The following is a 16,230-nucleotide window of genomic DNA, read 5'->3' as shown; positions in this document are numbered from 1 at the left end:
TTCATAGAAAATAGTAAAAAATTGAGTTTCTGAAAATCAATGAATTGTTTTTAGTCTAAGTTTGTCCCAACATTTGTATTAAAATATAATTTGTTTTCAACTAGTAATATGTGTTTCATGGGACAAACTTATACATAGAAATGATCACAGCTCATCTGCAATCCAAACATAACAGAACAGCTTTTGTTTTATTGCACAGCCTGGCAAGACCACCTGCATGAGTTTGAGTGAGCCTTTTCTCTCCACATGAAGCAACCAGAAGCTAGGGCCTTTGTCTTAAGACAGTATAAACTTTACACATTTTGTAGTGGAAGAAGGTTTTCACTCATACTCTGAGGCTGACCAGCCACAATTGGTGCCTCTCAAACCAAACAGAATGGACCACACGAGGCCACACCAGACCAGACCAAACCACCACAGACACAGAACGCACATGTCACATCTCCAAGTACTCTCTGTTTTAAGAACATATTAACACGTCCTCCTCTACAAATTGATGAATCAGATTACCATTTCTCTTACATCTGGAAAACCTCACAATGGTGGTCTGATAAAAGCCCATAATCCTTTTGTTCTTATCAGGTACAGCAAGATGGCTCATTGAGTAAAGGTGCTTGCTAACAAGCTTGATGGCCTGAGTATGAACCTCTGGAAAACCAGCCCCCAAATTTGTCTTCTATGTCTATACATATATCATCATTGAATGGCAGACAGACATAGAGACATAGACACGTAGACACACATATACACACACATGCACACACACACAGAGACATGAATTTTCTAAGGAACATCCTAACAGCTGTGTGCAAATGAGAGAGTCAGACCAAGCCTAGCTGAGGTGCTGGAAATAATTATAGGGGTGGGCAATGGGAAGGACAGATGATGAAAATCCACAGGGCTGTCTGTGATGATCGGCTAGTGAAGGGCACACAGCTGCTTGGTAGAATCAGCACTTTTTTTTAAAAATTTTTTATTAGGTATTTAGCTCATTTACATTTCCAATGCTATACCAAAAGTCCCCCATACCCACCCACCCCCACTCCCCTACCCACCCACTCCCCCTTTTTGGCCCTGGCGTTCCCCTGTACTGGGGTATATAAAATTTGCGTGTCCAATGGGCCTCTCTTTCCAGTGATGGCCGACTAGGCCATCTTTTGATACATATGCAGCTAGAGTCAAGAGCTCCGGGGTACTGGTCAGTTCATAATGTTGTTCCACCTATAGGGTTGCAGATCCCTTTAGCTCCTTGGGTACTTTCTCTAGCTCCTCCATTGGGAGCCCTGTGATCCATCCATTAGCTGACTGTGAGCATCCACTTCTGTGTTTGCTAGGCCCCGGCATAGTCTCACAAGAGACAGCTACATCTGGGTCCTTTCGATAAAATCTTGCTAGTGTATGCAATGGTGTCAGCGTTTGGATGCTGATTATGGGGTGGATCCCTGGATATGACAGTCTCTACATGGTCCATCCTTTCATCTCAGCTCCAAACTTTGTCTCTGTAACTCCTTCCAAGGGTGTTTTGTTCCCACTTCTAAGGAGGAAGTGTCCACACTTCAGTCTTCATTTTTCTTGAGTTTCGTGTGTTTAGGAAATTGTATCTTATATCTTGGGTATACTAGGTTTTGGGCTAATATCCACTTATCAGTGAGTACATATTTTGTGAGTTCCTTTGTGAATGTGTTACCTCACTCAGGATGATGCCCTCCAGGTCCATCCATTTGGCTAGGAATTTCATAAATTCATTCTTTTTAATAGCTGAGTAGTACTCCATTGTGTAGATGTACCACATTTTCTGTATCCATTCCTCTGTTGAGGGGCATCTGGGTTCTTTCCAGCTTCTGGCTATTATAAATAGGGCTGCTATGAACATAGTGGAGCATGTGTCCTTCTTACCAGTTGGGAAATCTTCTGGATATATGCCTAGGAGAGGTATTGCTGGATCCTCCGGTAGTACTATGTCCAATTTTCTGACGAACCGCCAGACTGATTTCCAGAGTGGTTGTACAAGCCTGCAATCCCACCAACAATGGAGGAGTGTTCCTCTTTCTCCACATCCACGCCAGCATCTGCTGTCACCTGAATTTTTGATCTTAGCCATTCTGACTGGTGTGAGGTGGAATCTCAGGGTTGTTTTGATTTGCATTTCCCTGATGATTAAGGATGTTGAACATTTTTTTCAGGTGCTTCTCTGCCATTCGGTATTCCTCAGGTGAGAATTCTTTGTTCAGTTCTGAGCCCCATTTTTTAATGGGGTTATTTGATTTTCTGAAGTCCACCTTCTTGAGTTCTTTATATATGTTGGATATTAGTCCCCTATCTGATTTAGGATAGGTAAAGATCCTTTCCCAATCTGTTGGTGGTCTTTTTGTCTTATTGACGGTGTCTTTTGCCTTGCAGAAACTTTGGAGTTTCATTAGGTCCCATTTGTCAATTCTCGATCTTACAGCACAAGCCATTGCTGTTCTGTTCAGGAATTTTTCCCCTGTGCCCATATCTTCAAGGCTTTTCCCCACTTTCTCCTCTATAAGTTTCAGTGTCTCTGGTTTTAAGTGAAGTTCCTTGATCCACTTAGATTTGACCTTAGTACAAGGAGATAAGTATGGATCGATTCGCATTCTTCTACATGATAACAACCAGTTGTGCCAGCACCAATTGTTGAAGATGCTGTCTTTCTTCCACTGGATGGTATTAGCTCCCTTGTCGAAGATCAAGTGACCATATGTGTGTGGGTTCATTTCTGGGTCTTCAATTCTATTCCATTGGTCTACTTGTCTGTCTCTATAACAGTACCATGCAGTTTTTATCACAATTGCTCTGTAGTAAAGCTTTAGGTCAGGCATGGTGATTCCACCAGAGGTTATTTTATCCTTGAGAAGAGTTTTTGCTATCCTAGGTTTCTTGTTATTGCAGATGAATCTGCCGATTGCCCTTTCTAATTCGTTGAAGAATTGAGTTGGAATTTTGATGGGAATTGCATTGAATCTGTAAATTGCTTTTGGCAAGATAGCCATTTTTACAATGTTGATCCTGCCAATCCATGAGCATGGGAGATCTTTCCATCTTCTGAGATCTTCTTTAATTTCTTTCTTCAGAGACTTGAAGTTTTTTTTTTTTATTTTTTTTTCCATTTTTTATTAGGTATTTAACTCATTTACATTTCCAATGCTATACCAAAAGTCCCCCATATCCACCCACCCCCACTCCCCTGCCCACCCACTCCCCCTTTTTGGCCCTGGTATTCCCCTGTACTGGGGCATATAAAGTTTGCAAGTCCAATGGGCCTCTCTTTCCAGTGATGGCCGACTAGGCCATCTTTTGATATATATGCAGCTAGAGTCAAGAGCTCCGGGGTACTGGTTAGCTCATAATGTTGTTCCACCTATAGGGTTGCAGATCCCTTTAGCTCCTTGGCTACTTTCTCTAGCTCCTCCATTGGGAGCCCTATGATCCATCCATTAGCTGACTGTGAGCATCCACTTCTGTGTTTGCTGGGCCCCGGCATAGTCTCACAAGAGACAGCTACATCTGCGTCCTTTCAATAAAATTTTGCTAGTGTTTGCAATGGTGTCAGCGTTTGGATGCTGATTATGGGGTGGATCCCTGGCTATGGCAGTCTCTACATGGTCCATCCTTTCATCTCAGCTCCAAACTCCGTCTCTGTAACTCCTTCCATGGGTGTTTTGTTCCCAAATCTAAGGAGGGGCATAGTGTCCACACTTCAGTCTTCATTCTCCTTGAGTTTCATGTGTTTAGCAAATTATATCTTATATCTTGGGTATCCTAGGTTTGAGGCTAATATCCACTTATCAGTGAATACATATTGTGTGAGTTTCTTTGTGAATGTGTTACCTCACTCAGGATGATGCCCTCCAGGTCCATCCATTTGGCTAGGAATTTCATAAATTCATTCTTTTTAATAGCTGAGTAGTACTCCATTGTGTAGATGTACCACATTTTCTGTATCCATTCCTCTGTTGAGGGGCATCTAGGTTCTTTCCAGCTTCTGGCTATTATAAATAAGGCTGCTATGTAGAGACTGCCATAGCCAGGGATCCACCCCATAATCAGCATCCAAACGCTGACACCATTGCATACACTAGCAAGATTTTATTGAAAGGACGCAGATGTAGCTGTCTCTTGTGAGACTATGCCGGGGCCCAGCAAACACAGAAGTGGATGATCACAGTCAGCTAATGGATGGATCATAGGGCTCCCAATGGAGGAGCTAGAGAAAGTAGCCAAGGAGCTAAAGGGATCTGCAACCCTATAGGTGGAACAACATTATGAGCTAACCAGTACCCCGGAGCTCTTGACTCTAGCTGCATATATATCAAAAGATGGCCTAGTCGGCCATCACTGGAAAGAGAGGCCCATTGGACTTGCAAACTTTATATGCCCCAGTACAGGGGAATACCAGGGCCAAAAAGGGGGAGTGGGTGGGCAGGGGAGTGGGGGTGGGTGGATATGGGGGACTTTTGGTATAGCATTGGAAATGTAAATGAGTTAAATACCTAATAAAAAATGGAAAAAAAAAATAAATAAGGCTGCTATGAACATAGTGGAGCATGTGTCCTTCTTACCTGTTGGGGCATCTTCTGGATATATGCCCAGGAGAGGTATTGCTGGATCCTCCGGTAGTACTATGTCCAGTTTTCTGAGGAACCGCCAGACTGATTTCCAGAGTGGTTGTACAAGCCTGCACTCCCACCAACAATGGTGGAGTGTTCCTCTTTCTCCACATCCTCGCCAGCATCTGCTGTCACCTGAATTTTTGATCTTAGCCATTCTGACTGGTGTGAGGTGGAATCTCAGGGTTGTTTTGATTTGCATTTCCCTGATGATTAAGGATGTTGAACATTTTTTCAAGTGCTTCTCTGCCATTCGGTATTCCTCAGGTGAGAATTCTTTGTTCAGTTCTGAGCCCCATTTTTTAATGGGGTTATTTGATTTTCTGAAGTCCACCTTCTTGAGTTCTTTATATATGTTGGATATTAGTCCCCTATCTGATTTAGGATAGGTAAAGATCCTTTCCCAATCTGTTGGTGGTCTTTTTGTCTTATTGACGGTGTCTTTTGCCTTGCAGAAACTTTGGAGTTTCATTAGGTCCCATTTGTCGATTCTCGATCTTACAGCACAAGCCATTGCTGTTCTGTTCAGGAATTTTTCCCCTGTGCCCATATCTTCAAGGCTTTTCCCCACTTTCTCCTCTATAAGTTTCAGTGTCTCTGGTTTTAAGTGAAGTTCCTTGATCCACTTAGATTTGACCTTAGTACAAGGAGATAAGTATGGATCGATTCACATTCTTCTACACGATAACAACCAGTTGTGCCAGCACCAATTGTTGAAAATGCTGTCTTTCTTCCACTGGATGGTTTTAGCTCCCTTGTCGAAGATCAAGTGACCATAGGTGTGTGGGTTCATTCCTGGATCTTCAATTCTATTCCATTGGTCTACTTGTCTGTCTCTATACCAGTACCATGCAGTTTTTATCACAATTGCTCTGTAGTGAAGCTTTAGGTCTGGCATGGTGATTCCGCCAGAAGTTCTTTTATCCTTGAGAAGACTTTTTGCTATCCTAGGTTTTTTGTTATTCCAGACAAATTTGCAAATTGCTCCTTCCAATTCGTTGAAGAATTGAGTTGGAATTTTGATGGGGATTGCATTGAATCTGTAGATTGCTTTTGGCAAGATAGCCATTTTTACAATGTTGATCCTGCCAATCCATGAGCATGGGAGATCTTTCCATCTTCTGAGATCTTCTTTAATTTCTTTCTTCAGAGATTTGAAGTTTTTATCATACAGATCTTTCACCTCCTTAGTTAGAGTCACGCCAAGATATTTTATATTATTTGTGACTATTGAGAAGGGTGTTGTTTCCCTAATTTCTTTCTCAGCCTGTTTATTCTTTGTATAGAGAAAGGCCATTGACTTGTTTGAGTTTATTTTATATCCAGCTACTTCACCGAAGCTGTTTATCAGGTTTAGGAGTTCTCTGGTAGAATTTTTAGGGTCACTTATATATACTATCATATCATCTGCAAAAAGTGATATTTTGACTTCCTCTTTTCCAATTTGTATCCCCTTGATCTCCTTTTGTTGTCGAATTGCTCTGGCTAATACTTCAAGTACTATGTTGAAAAGGTAGGGAGAAAGTGGGCAGCCTTGTCTAGTCCCTGATTTTAGTGGGATTGCTTCCAGCTTCTCTCCATTTACTTTGATGTTGGCTACTGGTTTGCTGTAGATTGCTTTTATCATGTTTAGGTATGGGCCTTGAATTCCTGATCTTTCCAAAACTTTTATCATGAATGGGTGTTGGATCTTGTCAAATGCTTTTTCTGCATCTAACGAGATGATCATGTGGTTTTTGTCTTTGAGTTTGTTTATATAATGGATTACATTGATGGATTTTCGTATATTAAACCATCCCTGCATCCCTGGAATAAAACCTACTTGGTCAGGATGGATGATTGCTTTAATGTGTTCTTGGATTCGGTTAGCGAGAATTTTATTGAGGATTTTTGCATCGATATTCATAAGAGAAATTGGTCTGAAGTTCTCTATCTTTGTTGGATCTTTCTGTGGTTTAGGTATCAGAGTAATAGTGGCTTCATAAAATGAGTTGGGTAGAGTACCTTCTACTTCTATTTTGTGAAATAGTTTGTGCAGAATTGGAATTAGATCTTCTTTGAAGGTCTGATAGAACTCTGCACTAAACCCATCTGGTCCTGGGCTTTTTTTGGTTGGGAGACTATTAATAACTGCTTCTATTTCTTTAGTTGATATGGGACTGTTTAGATGGTCAACTTGATCCTGATTCAACTTTGGTACCTGGTATCTGTCCAGAAATTTGTCCATTTCGTCCAGGTTTTCCAGTTTTGTTGAGTATAGCCTTTTGTAGAAGGATCTGATGGTGTTTTGGATTTCTTCAGGATCTGTTGTTATGTCTCCCTTTTCATTTCTGATTTTGTTAATTAGGATTTTGTCCCTGTGCCCTTTAGTGAGTCTAGCTAAGGGTTTATCTATCTTGTTGATTTTCTCAAAGAACCAACTCCTCGTTTGGTTAATTCTTTGAATAGTTCTTCTTGTTTCCACTTGGTTGATTTCACCCCTGAGTTTGATTATTTCCTGCCGTCTACTCCTCTTGGGTGAATTTGCATCCTTTTTTTCTAGGGCTTTTAGATGTGTTGTCAAGCTGCTAGTATGTGCTGTCTCCCGTTTCTTCTTGGAGGCACTCAGCGCTATGAGTTTCCCTCTTAGAAATGCTTTCATTGTGTCCCATAGGTTTGGGTACGTTGTGGCTTCATTTTCATTAAACTCTAAAAAGTCTTTAATTTCTTTCTTTATTCCTTCCTTGACCAAGGTATCATTGAGAAGAGTGTTATTCAGTTTCCACGTGAATGTTGGCTTTCCATTATTTATGTTGTTATTGAAGATCAGTCTTAGGCCATGGTGGTCTGATAGGATACATGGGACAATTTCAATATTTTTGTATCTATTGAGGCCTGTTTTGTGACCAATTATATGGTCAATTTTGGAGAAGGTCCCGTGAGGTGCTGAGAAGAAGGTACATCCTTTTGTTTTAGGATAAAATGTTCTGTAGATATCTGTCAGGTCCATTTGTTTCATAACTTCTGTTAGTTTCACTGTGTCCCTGTTTAGTTTCTGTTTCCACGATCTGTCCTTTGAAGAAAGTGGTGTGTTGAAGTCTCCCACTATTATTGTGTGAGGTGCAATGTATGCTTTGAGCTTTACTAAAGTGTCTCTAATGAATGTGGCTGCCCTTGCATTTGGTGCGTAGATATTCACAATTGAGAGTTCCTCTTGGAGGATTTTACCTTTGATGAGTATGAAGTGTCCCTCCTTGTCTTTTTTGATAACTTTGGGTTGGAAGTCGATTTTATCCGATATTAAAATGGCTACTCCAGCTTGTTTCTTCAGTCCATTTGCTTGGAAAATTGTTTTCCAGCCTTTCACTCTGAGGTAGTGTCTGTCTTTTTCCCTGAGATGGGTTTCCTGTAAGCAGCAGAATGTTGGGTCCTGTTTGTGTAGCCAGTCTGTTAGTCTATGTCTTTTTATTGGGGAATTGAGTCCATTGATATTAAGAGATATTAAGGAAAAGTAATTGTTGCTCCCTTTTATTTTTGTTGTTAGAGTTGGCATTCTGTTCTTGTGGCTGTCTTCTTTTTGGTTTGTTGAATGATTACTTTCTTGGTTGTTCTAGGGCGTGATTTCCGTCCTTGTATTGCTTCTTTTCTGTTATTATCCTTTGAAGGGCTGGATTCGTGGAAAGATATTGTGTGAACTTGGTTTTGTCGTGGAATACTTTGGTTTCTCCATCTATGGTAATTGAGAGTTTGGCCGGGTATAGTAGCCTGGGCTGGCATTTGTGTTCTCTTAGTGTCTGTATAACATCTGTCCAGGCTCTTCTGGCTTTCATAGTGTCTGGTGAAAAGTCTGGTGTAATTCTGATAGGCCTTCCTTTATATGTTACTTGACCTTTCTCCCTTACTGCTTTTAATATTCTATCTTTATTTAGTGCATTTGTTGTTCTGATTATTATGTGTCGGGAGGAATTTCTTTTCTGGTCCAGTCTATTTGGAGTTCTGTATGCTTCTTGTATGATCATGGGCATCTCTTTTTTTATGTTTGGGAAGTTTTCTTCTATTATTTTGTTGAAGATATTAGCTGGCCCTTTAAGTTGAAAATCTTCATTCTCATCAATTCCTATTATCCGTAGGTTTGGTCTTCTCATTGTGTCCTGGATTACCTGGATGTTTTGAGTTAGGATCCTTTTGCATTTTGTATTTTCTTTGACTGTTGTGTCGATGTTCTCTATGGAATCTTCTGCACCTGAGATTCTCTCTTCCATTTCTTGTATTCTGTTGCTGATGCTCGCATCTATGGTTCCAGATCTCTTTCCTAGGGTTTCTATCTCCAGCGTTGCCTCGCTTTGGGTTTTCTTTATTGTGTCTACTTCCCCTTTTAGTTCTAGTATGGTTTTGTTCATTTCCATCACCTGTTTGGCTGTGTTTTCCTGCTTTTCTTTAAGAGCCTGTAACTCTTTAGCAGTGCTCTCCTGTAAATCTTTAAGTGACTTATGAAAGTCCTTCTTGATGTCCTCTATCATCATCATGAGAAATGTTTTTAAATCTGGGTCAGATTTTCGGTTGTGTTGGGGTGCCCAGGACTAGGTGGGGTGGGAGTGCTGCGTTCTGATGATGGTGAGTGGTCTTGATTTCTGTTAGTAGGATTCTTACGTTTGCCTTTCGCCATCTGGTAATCTCTGAAGCTAGCTGTTTTAGTTGTCACTGTTAAGAGCTTGTTCTTCAGGTGACTCTGTTAGCCTCTATGAGCAGACCTGGAGGGTAGCACTCTCCTTAGTTTCAGTGGGCAGAGTATTCTCTGCAGGCAAGCTCTCTTCTTGCAAGGCAGGTACCCAGATATCTGGTGTTCGAACCAGACTCCTGGCAGAAGTTGTGTTCCACTCACTAGAGGTCTTAGGATCACGTGTGGAATCCTGTGTGGGCCCTTGCGGGTGTCAGGCGACTCAGCTGGCAAGGTAGCCGGGGCTCGAGTGGAGTGGAAGGGGTTTGTGCCCCAGATCAAGCCCGGGTAGCCTGCTTCCCTATGTACCGCAGTCTCAAGTTCCACGCGATTGGATTGGGGTAGGCGCTGTGTTCCACCCACCAGAGGTCTTAGGGTCCCATGGGGAGTCCCGTGTGGGCCCTTGCGGGTGTTGGGCAAGACTCTGCTGTCAAGGTAGCCCGGGGCTCGAGTCTCGAGTCGAGCGGAAGGGACTTGTGCCCCAGATCTGGCCCGGGTAGCCTGCTTCCCTATGTACCGCAGTCTCAAGTTCCGCGCGATTGGATTGGGGCAGGCACTGTGATCCACTCACCAGAGGTCTTAGGGTTCCGTGGGGAGTCCCGTGTGGACCCTTGCGGGTGTTGGGCAAGACTCTGTTGGCAAGGTAGCCCGGGGCTCGAGTCTCGAGTCGAGCGGAAGGGACTTGTGCCCCAGATCAGGCCCGGGTAGCCTGCTTCCCTATGTACCGCAGTCTCAAGTTCTGCGCGATTGGATTGGGGCAGGCACTGTGGTCCACTCACCAGAGGTTCTAGGGTCCCGTGGGGAGTCCCGTGTGGACCCTTGCGGGTGTTGGGCAAGACTCTGCTGGCAAGGTAGCCCGGGGCTCGAGTCTCGAGTCGAGCGGCTGAAGTTTTTATCATACAGATCTTTCACTTCCTTAGTTAGAGTCACGCCATGATATTTTATATTGTTTGTGACTATTGAGAAGGGTGTTGTTTCCCTAAATTCTTTCTCAGCCTGTTTATACTTTGTATAGAGAAAGGCCATTGACTTGTTTGAGTTTATTTTATATCCAGCTAATTCACCGAAGCTGTTTATCAGGTTTAGGAGTTCTCTGGTGGAATTTTTAGGGTCACTTATATATACTATGATATCATTTGCAAAAAGTGATATTTTGACTTCCTCTTTTCCAATTTGTATCCCCTTGATCTCCTTTTGTTGTCGAATTGCTCTGGCTAATACTTCAAGTACTATGTTGAAAAGGTAGGGTGAAAGTGGGCAGCCTTGTCTAGTCCCTGATTTTAGTGGGATTGCTTCCAGCTTCTCTCCATTTACTTTGATGTTGGCTACTGGTTTGCTGTAGATTGCTTTTATCATGTTTAGGTATGGGCCTTGAATTCCTGATCTTTCCAGAACTTTTATCATGAATGGGTGTTGGATCTTGTCAAATGCTTTTTCCGCATCTAACGAGATGACCATGTGGTTTTTGTCTTTGAGTTTGTTTATATAATGGATTACATTGATAGATTTTCGTACATTAAACCATCCCTGCATCCCTGGAATAAAACCTACTTGGTCAGGATGGATGATTGCTTTAATGTGTTCTTGGATTCAGTTAGCGAGAATTTTATTGAGGATTTTTGCATCGATATTCATAAGAGAAATTGGTCTGAAGTACTCTATCTTTGTTGGATCTTTCTGTGGTTTAGGTATCAGAGTAATAGTGGCTTCATAAAATGAGTTGGGTAGAGTACCTTCTACTTCTATCTTGTGAAAAAGTTTGTGCAGAACTGGAATTAGATCTTCTTTGAAGGTCTGATAGAACTCTGCACTAAACCCGTCTGGTCCTGGGCTTTTTTTGGCTGGGAGACGATTTATAACTGCTTCTATTTGTTTAGGGGATATGGGACTGTTTAGAAGGTCAACTTGATCCTGAGAATCAGCACTTTTTACAAAACATTATTGTAGGGATTATTCTGATACTGTCTTGCTCCCCAATTGGTTCTTGATCTGTCAGTAAAGAAACCATGGGCCATTTCCTGGGCAGAAGGAATAGGCAGGACTTCCAAGTCTCTGGAGGAAAAGAGACATATGCAAGGGAGAAGAGTTCGCCATGCTTTGGAGAGAGAAGAACCAAGGAGCCATGTGAGGTCTCAGGAGGAGTGAGACTGTGGCCCCTCCTATAGGTGAGTGGTCAGGGATGTTTAGCAGGGACTAAACAACTTATCTTAGCAACTAAAGTTTAAGGCAGGTTTGAGGTGAGGAGATAAAAATATTGTCAAGGGCACACTTTTCCAGGAGGGAGATAGTAGCGTCCAGCAATTGTGTCCAAAGGCAAGTTGAAAAGGAACAGCTGTGTGTGTGTGTGTGTGTGTGTGTGTGTGTGTGTGTGTGTGTGTGTTTCTTTTATCTGTGGCAAGGGAAGCTGTGTTGCGGCTGGTATCCTGACCTGTTTCTGGATCTAGGTGTGGTAGCTAAAGCTAAATGCAACACATTATTTTCATTTCCTTTCCTGAAAATTGTTATGCTTTAGGTTATAATATACATTTATGTGTATGTGTATATGTCTGTGTGAGTCTATGCAACAGGTGTGGGAGGAATCCAGAAGCAAGTGTCAGATTTCCTGGGGCTGGAGTTATAAACAGTTGTGAGCCACCAGATGTGGGAGCCTGGACTAGGACTTGGGTCCTCTACAAGACGAGCAAGGGCTGGAACTGCTGAGATATCTCTCCCAGCCCCATCCTTCTGACATTCAAACCAGACCATTAGTTTTCTCCCGAGTCCTGGATCTCATCTACTCTCATATTGCCTGGCTCTTCCTTGACAGGTCAGTTACTCATCTTCACTACCCAGTCTGAGTGACAAGATCCAGTTTCCATCTTTTCTTCGGACCCTGACTAGTGACATTACATCTTCCCATGCAGTTACCCAGCTGATAATTCACTTTCAATGGTCCTGGGTGATCATTCTTGCCCAAGATGATGACTTTGGGCAGCAGGCCAGCTCTCTGGCCACTCAGCAGCTGAGTCCAGCTGGGGTTTGCATAGAGTATCACCTCCACGTCCCTTCCCATCAGTCCTTGGGGAAGATTGAAGAGACTGTCCAGAAGATGCAGAAATGTACATCCAAAGTTGTTCTGGTTTTCTTAAGCAATTCTAATTTCCAGCTCATCCTACATGGCTTACTGGGTGTCCCTGTCTCAGGACAGGTGTGGGTCAGCAAAGGCACTCTGCACATGGCACTTGCCCTGACCATACCAGGCATTTCCCAGGTGTTGCAAGGCACATTTGGCCTTCTGTATCACAGCAGCAGGGCTATCGGCTTCCCTGAGTTCCTTGCTCACCTGCGCCCCAGCCAGACCCCAGAAGACATGTTTATAAAGAAGTTCTGGGAGTTCACCTTTGATTGTACGTGGCCCTACCAGAACAGCACAGTGACAGAGGGTGTCCAGTTCTGCACAGGGAATGAGAGTCTGAAAAACAAGCCACATCCATTTCCAGAAGTGAGTAAAATTGATGCTGCTTACACAGCTGTCTACAGCATTGCCCATGCTCTGCACAATATGCTAGCCTGTGAGCACCAGGAGAGGAAAGGTACAAATTCTCACAACTTCCATTCCTGGCAGGTAAGAGAGACATGTGTGGAATGGATGCTTCATAGATGGTTGGGGAACAGCCATAATGGTTTTTACTTAGCTGTAGAAGTGCAGCAGACTATGTACTTCAGCAAGGATGTTCCATATTTGCACTGAGGTGCACCATAGAAGCTGCATTTTTCAAGGAATCCTTGCTGTGTGTGTGATATCAGATGAATCCAGTTCCAGTGGGTTGCTTTTGTTCAAATACAAAATACCTAGTACATTTAGTATTCATATAATGGCAAACATTTTATTGTCCTAAATTTGAGCTTAGACATACAGTGGATGCTTTTAGTACAGGCATGTTGAAAGTCAGAATTTCAAAGACATATCAAATCTCTCTCTCTCTCTCTCTCTCTCTCTCTCTCTCTGTATATATATACATATATATATGTGTGTGTGTGTGTGTGTGTGTGTGTGTGTGTGTGTGTATGTGTAGGCATGCATCCACATGATTGAGGTGTGCTTACAGTGTGTACATGTCTAAGATTGTCTGAGGATGATGTGAGAAATTACCCTTCAATCACTCGTCTACCTTATTCTTTGGGGCATGGTATCTCACTCAAACCTAGAACTTGTTGATATGCCTTATGATGGTAGATAACTTACTCTGAGTATTGCCTCTCTCGACCCCCATGAAGCTGTACAGATGTAGTGCCACATTCACCTGTCATTTAGGATGGTTCTGGATATTTTAATTCCTATCTTCTAATTTGTGTAGCAAGAACTTTAATGACTGAGCCAACTCTCATGTCCTTACCTCATTTTCTATGAATAATAGTATTTTAAAATTTCATACATTTATATAAAACTTTTTTCATTTTATCCCAGTATCCAGTATCTATCTATCTATCTATCTATCTATCTATCTATCTATCTATCTATCATCTATGTATCTATGTATCTATGTATCTATGTATCTATGTATCTATCTATCTATCTATCTATCTATCTATCTATCTATCTATCTATCATCTACAATTTCCAGTCTGCTTTGGGTAGAATAGGCCTAGATATGCATGATGACCCTTGGAAGACATACTACTTACTCCCTGATGAGGTAAAATAAGCGTGGTGGTTAAGGAGGGGCTATGTTTTCATAACCTTCAGTGAGATTATCTGAGTCTCTGTGTGCTAAGTGAAAGATGCACATCATTTTGAATCAGAAGAACAGTGATAGTTGTTGGCTTTTTGGTCAAGATGGACAGATTAGTAATTACAGGAGGCCAAGTTCGATGACCCATCTTACTACACAGGAGATTGAGGCAAGAGAATCAAGTTCCATGTCAACCTAGACTACACAGCAAAATACTATCACAAAATAACAATACATGAGCATGTTGATACCTGTGTGTAATCTAGAATGAAGATGTAAAGTAAATGAAGGAGTGATGAGCAAATGAAGAGCCTACTAAGACCTGAGAAGTTTTGTCAGGAAATACCTGAGGTCTGAATCAAGGATAAGAAGTCTCACTATGGGAAGAAGTGATAGGATTACAGATGGTAGGGACAGCATGTGCCTACACCCTAGAATGGAGATAAATAAGATGAACCACATGTGTGGAGCTGAAGGAGTGGAATATCCTGGTCAAAGTGATTGGGAGGTTTAGGTGGGCTGGGGCTTGTCTGTGGAAGGCTTGCTAGGGTTTGGAGTCTAAAGAGTATGATAGGAAGTGTGAGGACAGTAGTGCACAGACAAATGAGACACTGGAGCCAGTATCACATTGTGATATTTTGGGTTCAATTTTAAGGCTGATGAGATGTCTCAGTGGGTAAAGGCTCTTGTTTCCAAGCATAAATTCAATTCCTGTGTCTCACATTGCAGCAGAACAGAACATTTCTCTGGAGTTGTTCTCTGAAATCCCTGCTGAGTGTGAGATGTATTTTCTCTCTTAAAAATGATCTGGATCAAGTATTATAAATTATTACTTTAGTAAAGCTAGAATATTTTCTTGAGTCCTTAGAAATATCACAGGTCCTTTACCCCCTTATGATTAGTGTGGATAGTTTTGATTGAAGTAGCTCTGTATCCCTTCAGACACCATTTGGACAAGACACTGAACAGTCCCTGGACAGTCAACAATATTTCCCTTTCTTTCTCAGCTGCTCCATGCCCTCAAAAAGGTACACTTCAAGACTCTGGATGGAATCAAGATTATGTTTGATGCCAATGGAGATTTGGTGACAAAATTTGATATTTTCCAAGGGCAGAAGACTCCTGCAGGTGTATTCCACTTGGTGCATGTAGGCATGATAGACCCTCAAGTCTCTTCTGGGAACAAAATGATGGTTCAGTTGAAGGAGGATCTCCAAGTAAGTTCCCTGAATGCAGAGAAAACTGTTGTCCTAGTGTTTCAAAGTCTATGGGAAATTTCAAGTCCAGGGTTCCTCCTGTCTACTTATGCATGAAGTGGATGTAGGCCATTCAGTTATAACTGACCATGCTCTTTACCTTACAAGAGATCTTCCTTTGAGTGATACTTTATTGAGCAGCAAAAATGAATGTATCAGAGCTGGGGCTGTAATAATGGCTCACTGGCTAAAGTGTTTACTGTGCAAGCAAGCACAAGGCCCAGACTTTGGATCTCCAATAAGTTTGTACATGCTAACTGTCAGTGTGTTCTACTTGTAATTTTGTTTTTGAAGGTGACATGAATTGGATGCTCATAGCAAGTTAGCTAGTGACACTTGCTATACAAGTTATCTCATGGTTTTACTTTGAGTTCAATGTGCAGAGTGGAAATGCAATGGAGGATGATTCCCCAACAATAACATTGGGCCACCACATGCACTAGTACATACATGCATGTGATTCTACATAGATGCAAAAGCAAAATAGACATATTTATATCATAGACACTTGTATAAAATGAGGAGAAAATATACTAGACTCACAAAATAGAACCAGAATGTGCACTTCTTGGTATTTTGAGAGTATTTTCATTGTCTGTATTCTGGAATTGCTCTGTGAAGAGGAAGACTGTGACCCACTAAGCCAAACACTTTCACATGGGCTATCTGGGAAGTGGCCTCAGCAGACACCCTCAGGTTACTTGTTGTGATAGATTTCCCATCCATGCCAAAAACCAGAGAAATTTGAAGTCATTAAAGGTTTTTATTGACTCTTGGTATGAGAGATCCAAGACCAGATGGATCATTGCTTTGGGTATGTATGGCTGAGGCAATATGTCTTGGCAGCAGGTGTGTTTGGTGGAAGAGGTTTCCCAATTCATGGGACCAGTGAGTTGGAGGTGGTAGTATAGATAAATTTGATAGGTAAACACATT

At 42.0% G+C, this 16,230-nt stretch overlaps 1 protein-coding gene across 2 annotated transcripts in view; it reads left to right on the top strand.

Moving 5' to 3' along the window:
• Vmn2r55 (vomeronasal 2, receptor 55) overlaps nucleotides 1-16,230 on the top strand; it is a 33,286-nt gene that overhangs the window by 1,669 nt on the left and 15,387 nt on the right. The window contains exons 2-3 of one of the 2 annotated variants that reach the window (NM_001374650.1): nucleotides 12,134-12,931; nucleotides 15,047-15,256. In NM_001374650.1, coding sequence (NP_001361579.1) covers nucleotides 12,134-12,931; nucleotides 15,047-15,256 — 1,008 coding nt within the window. Of the gene's footprint in view, nucleotides 1-12,133; nucleotides 12,932-15,046; nucleotides 15,293-16,230 lie in introns of both variants that reach the window. The other variant, NM_001104645.1, reaches the window with a different exon arrangement.

This window comes from Mus musculus, chromosome 7 (assembly GCF_000001635.26).
Source record: "Mus musculus strain C57BL/6J chromosome 7, GRCm38.p6 C57BL/6J".
NCBI classification, from domain to species: domain Eukaryota; kingdom Metazoa; phylum Chordata; class Mammalia; order Rodentia; family Muridae; genus Mus; species Mus musculus.
This window is presented reverse-complemented; position numbering and strand designations above follow the sequence as displayed.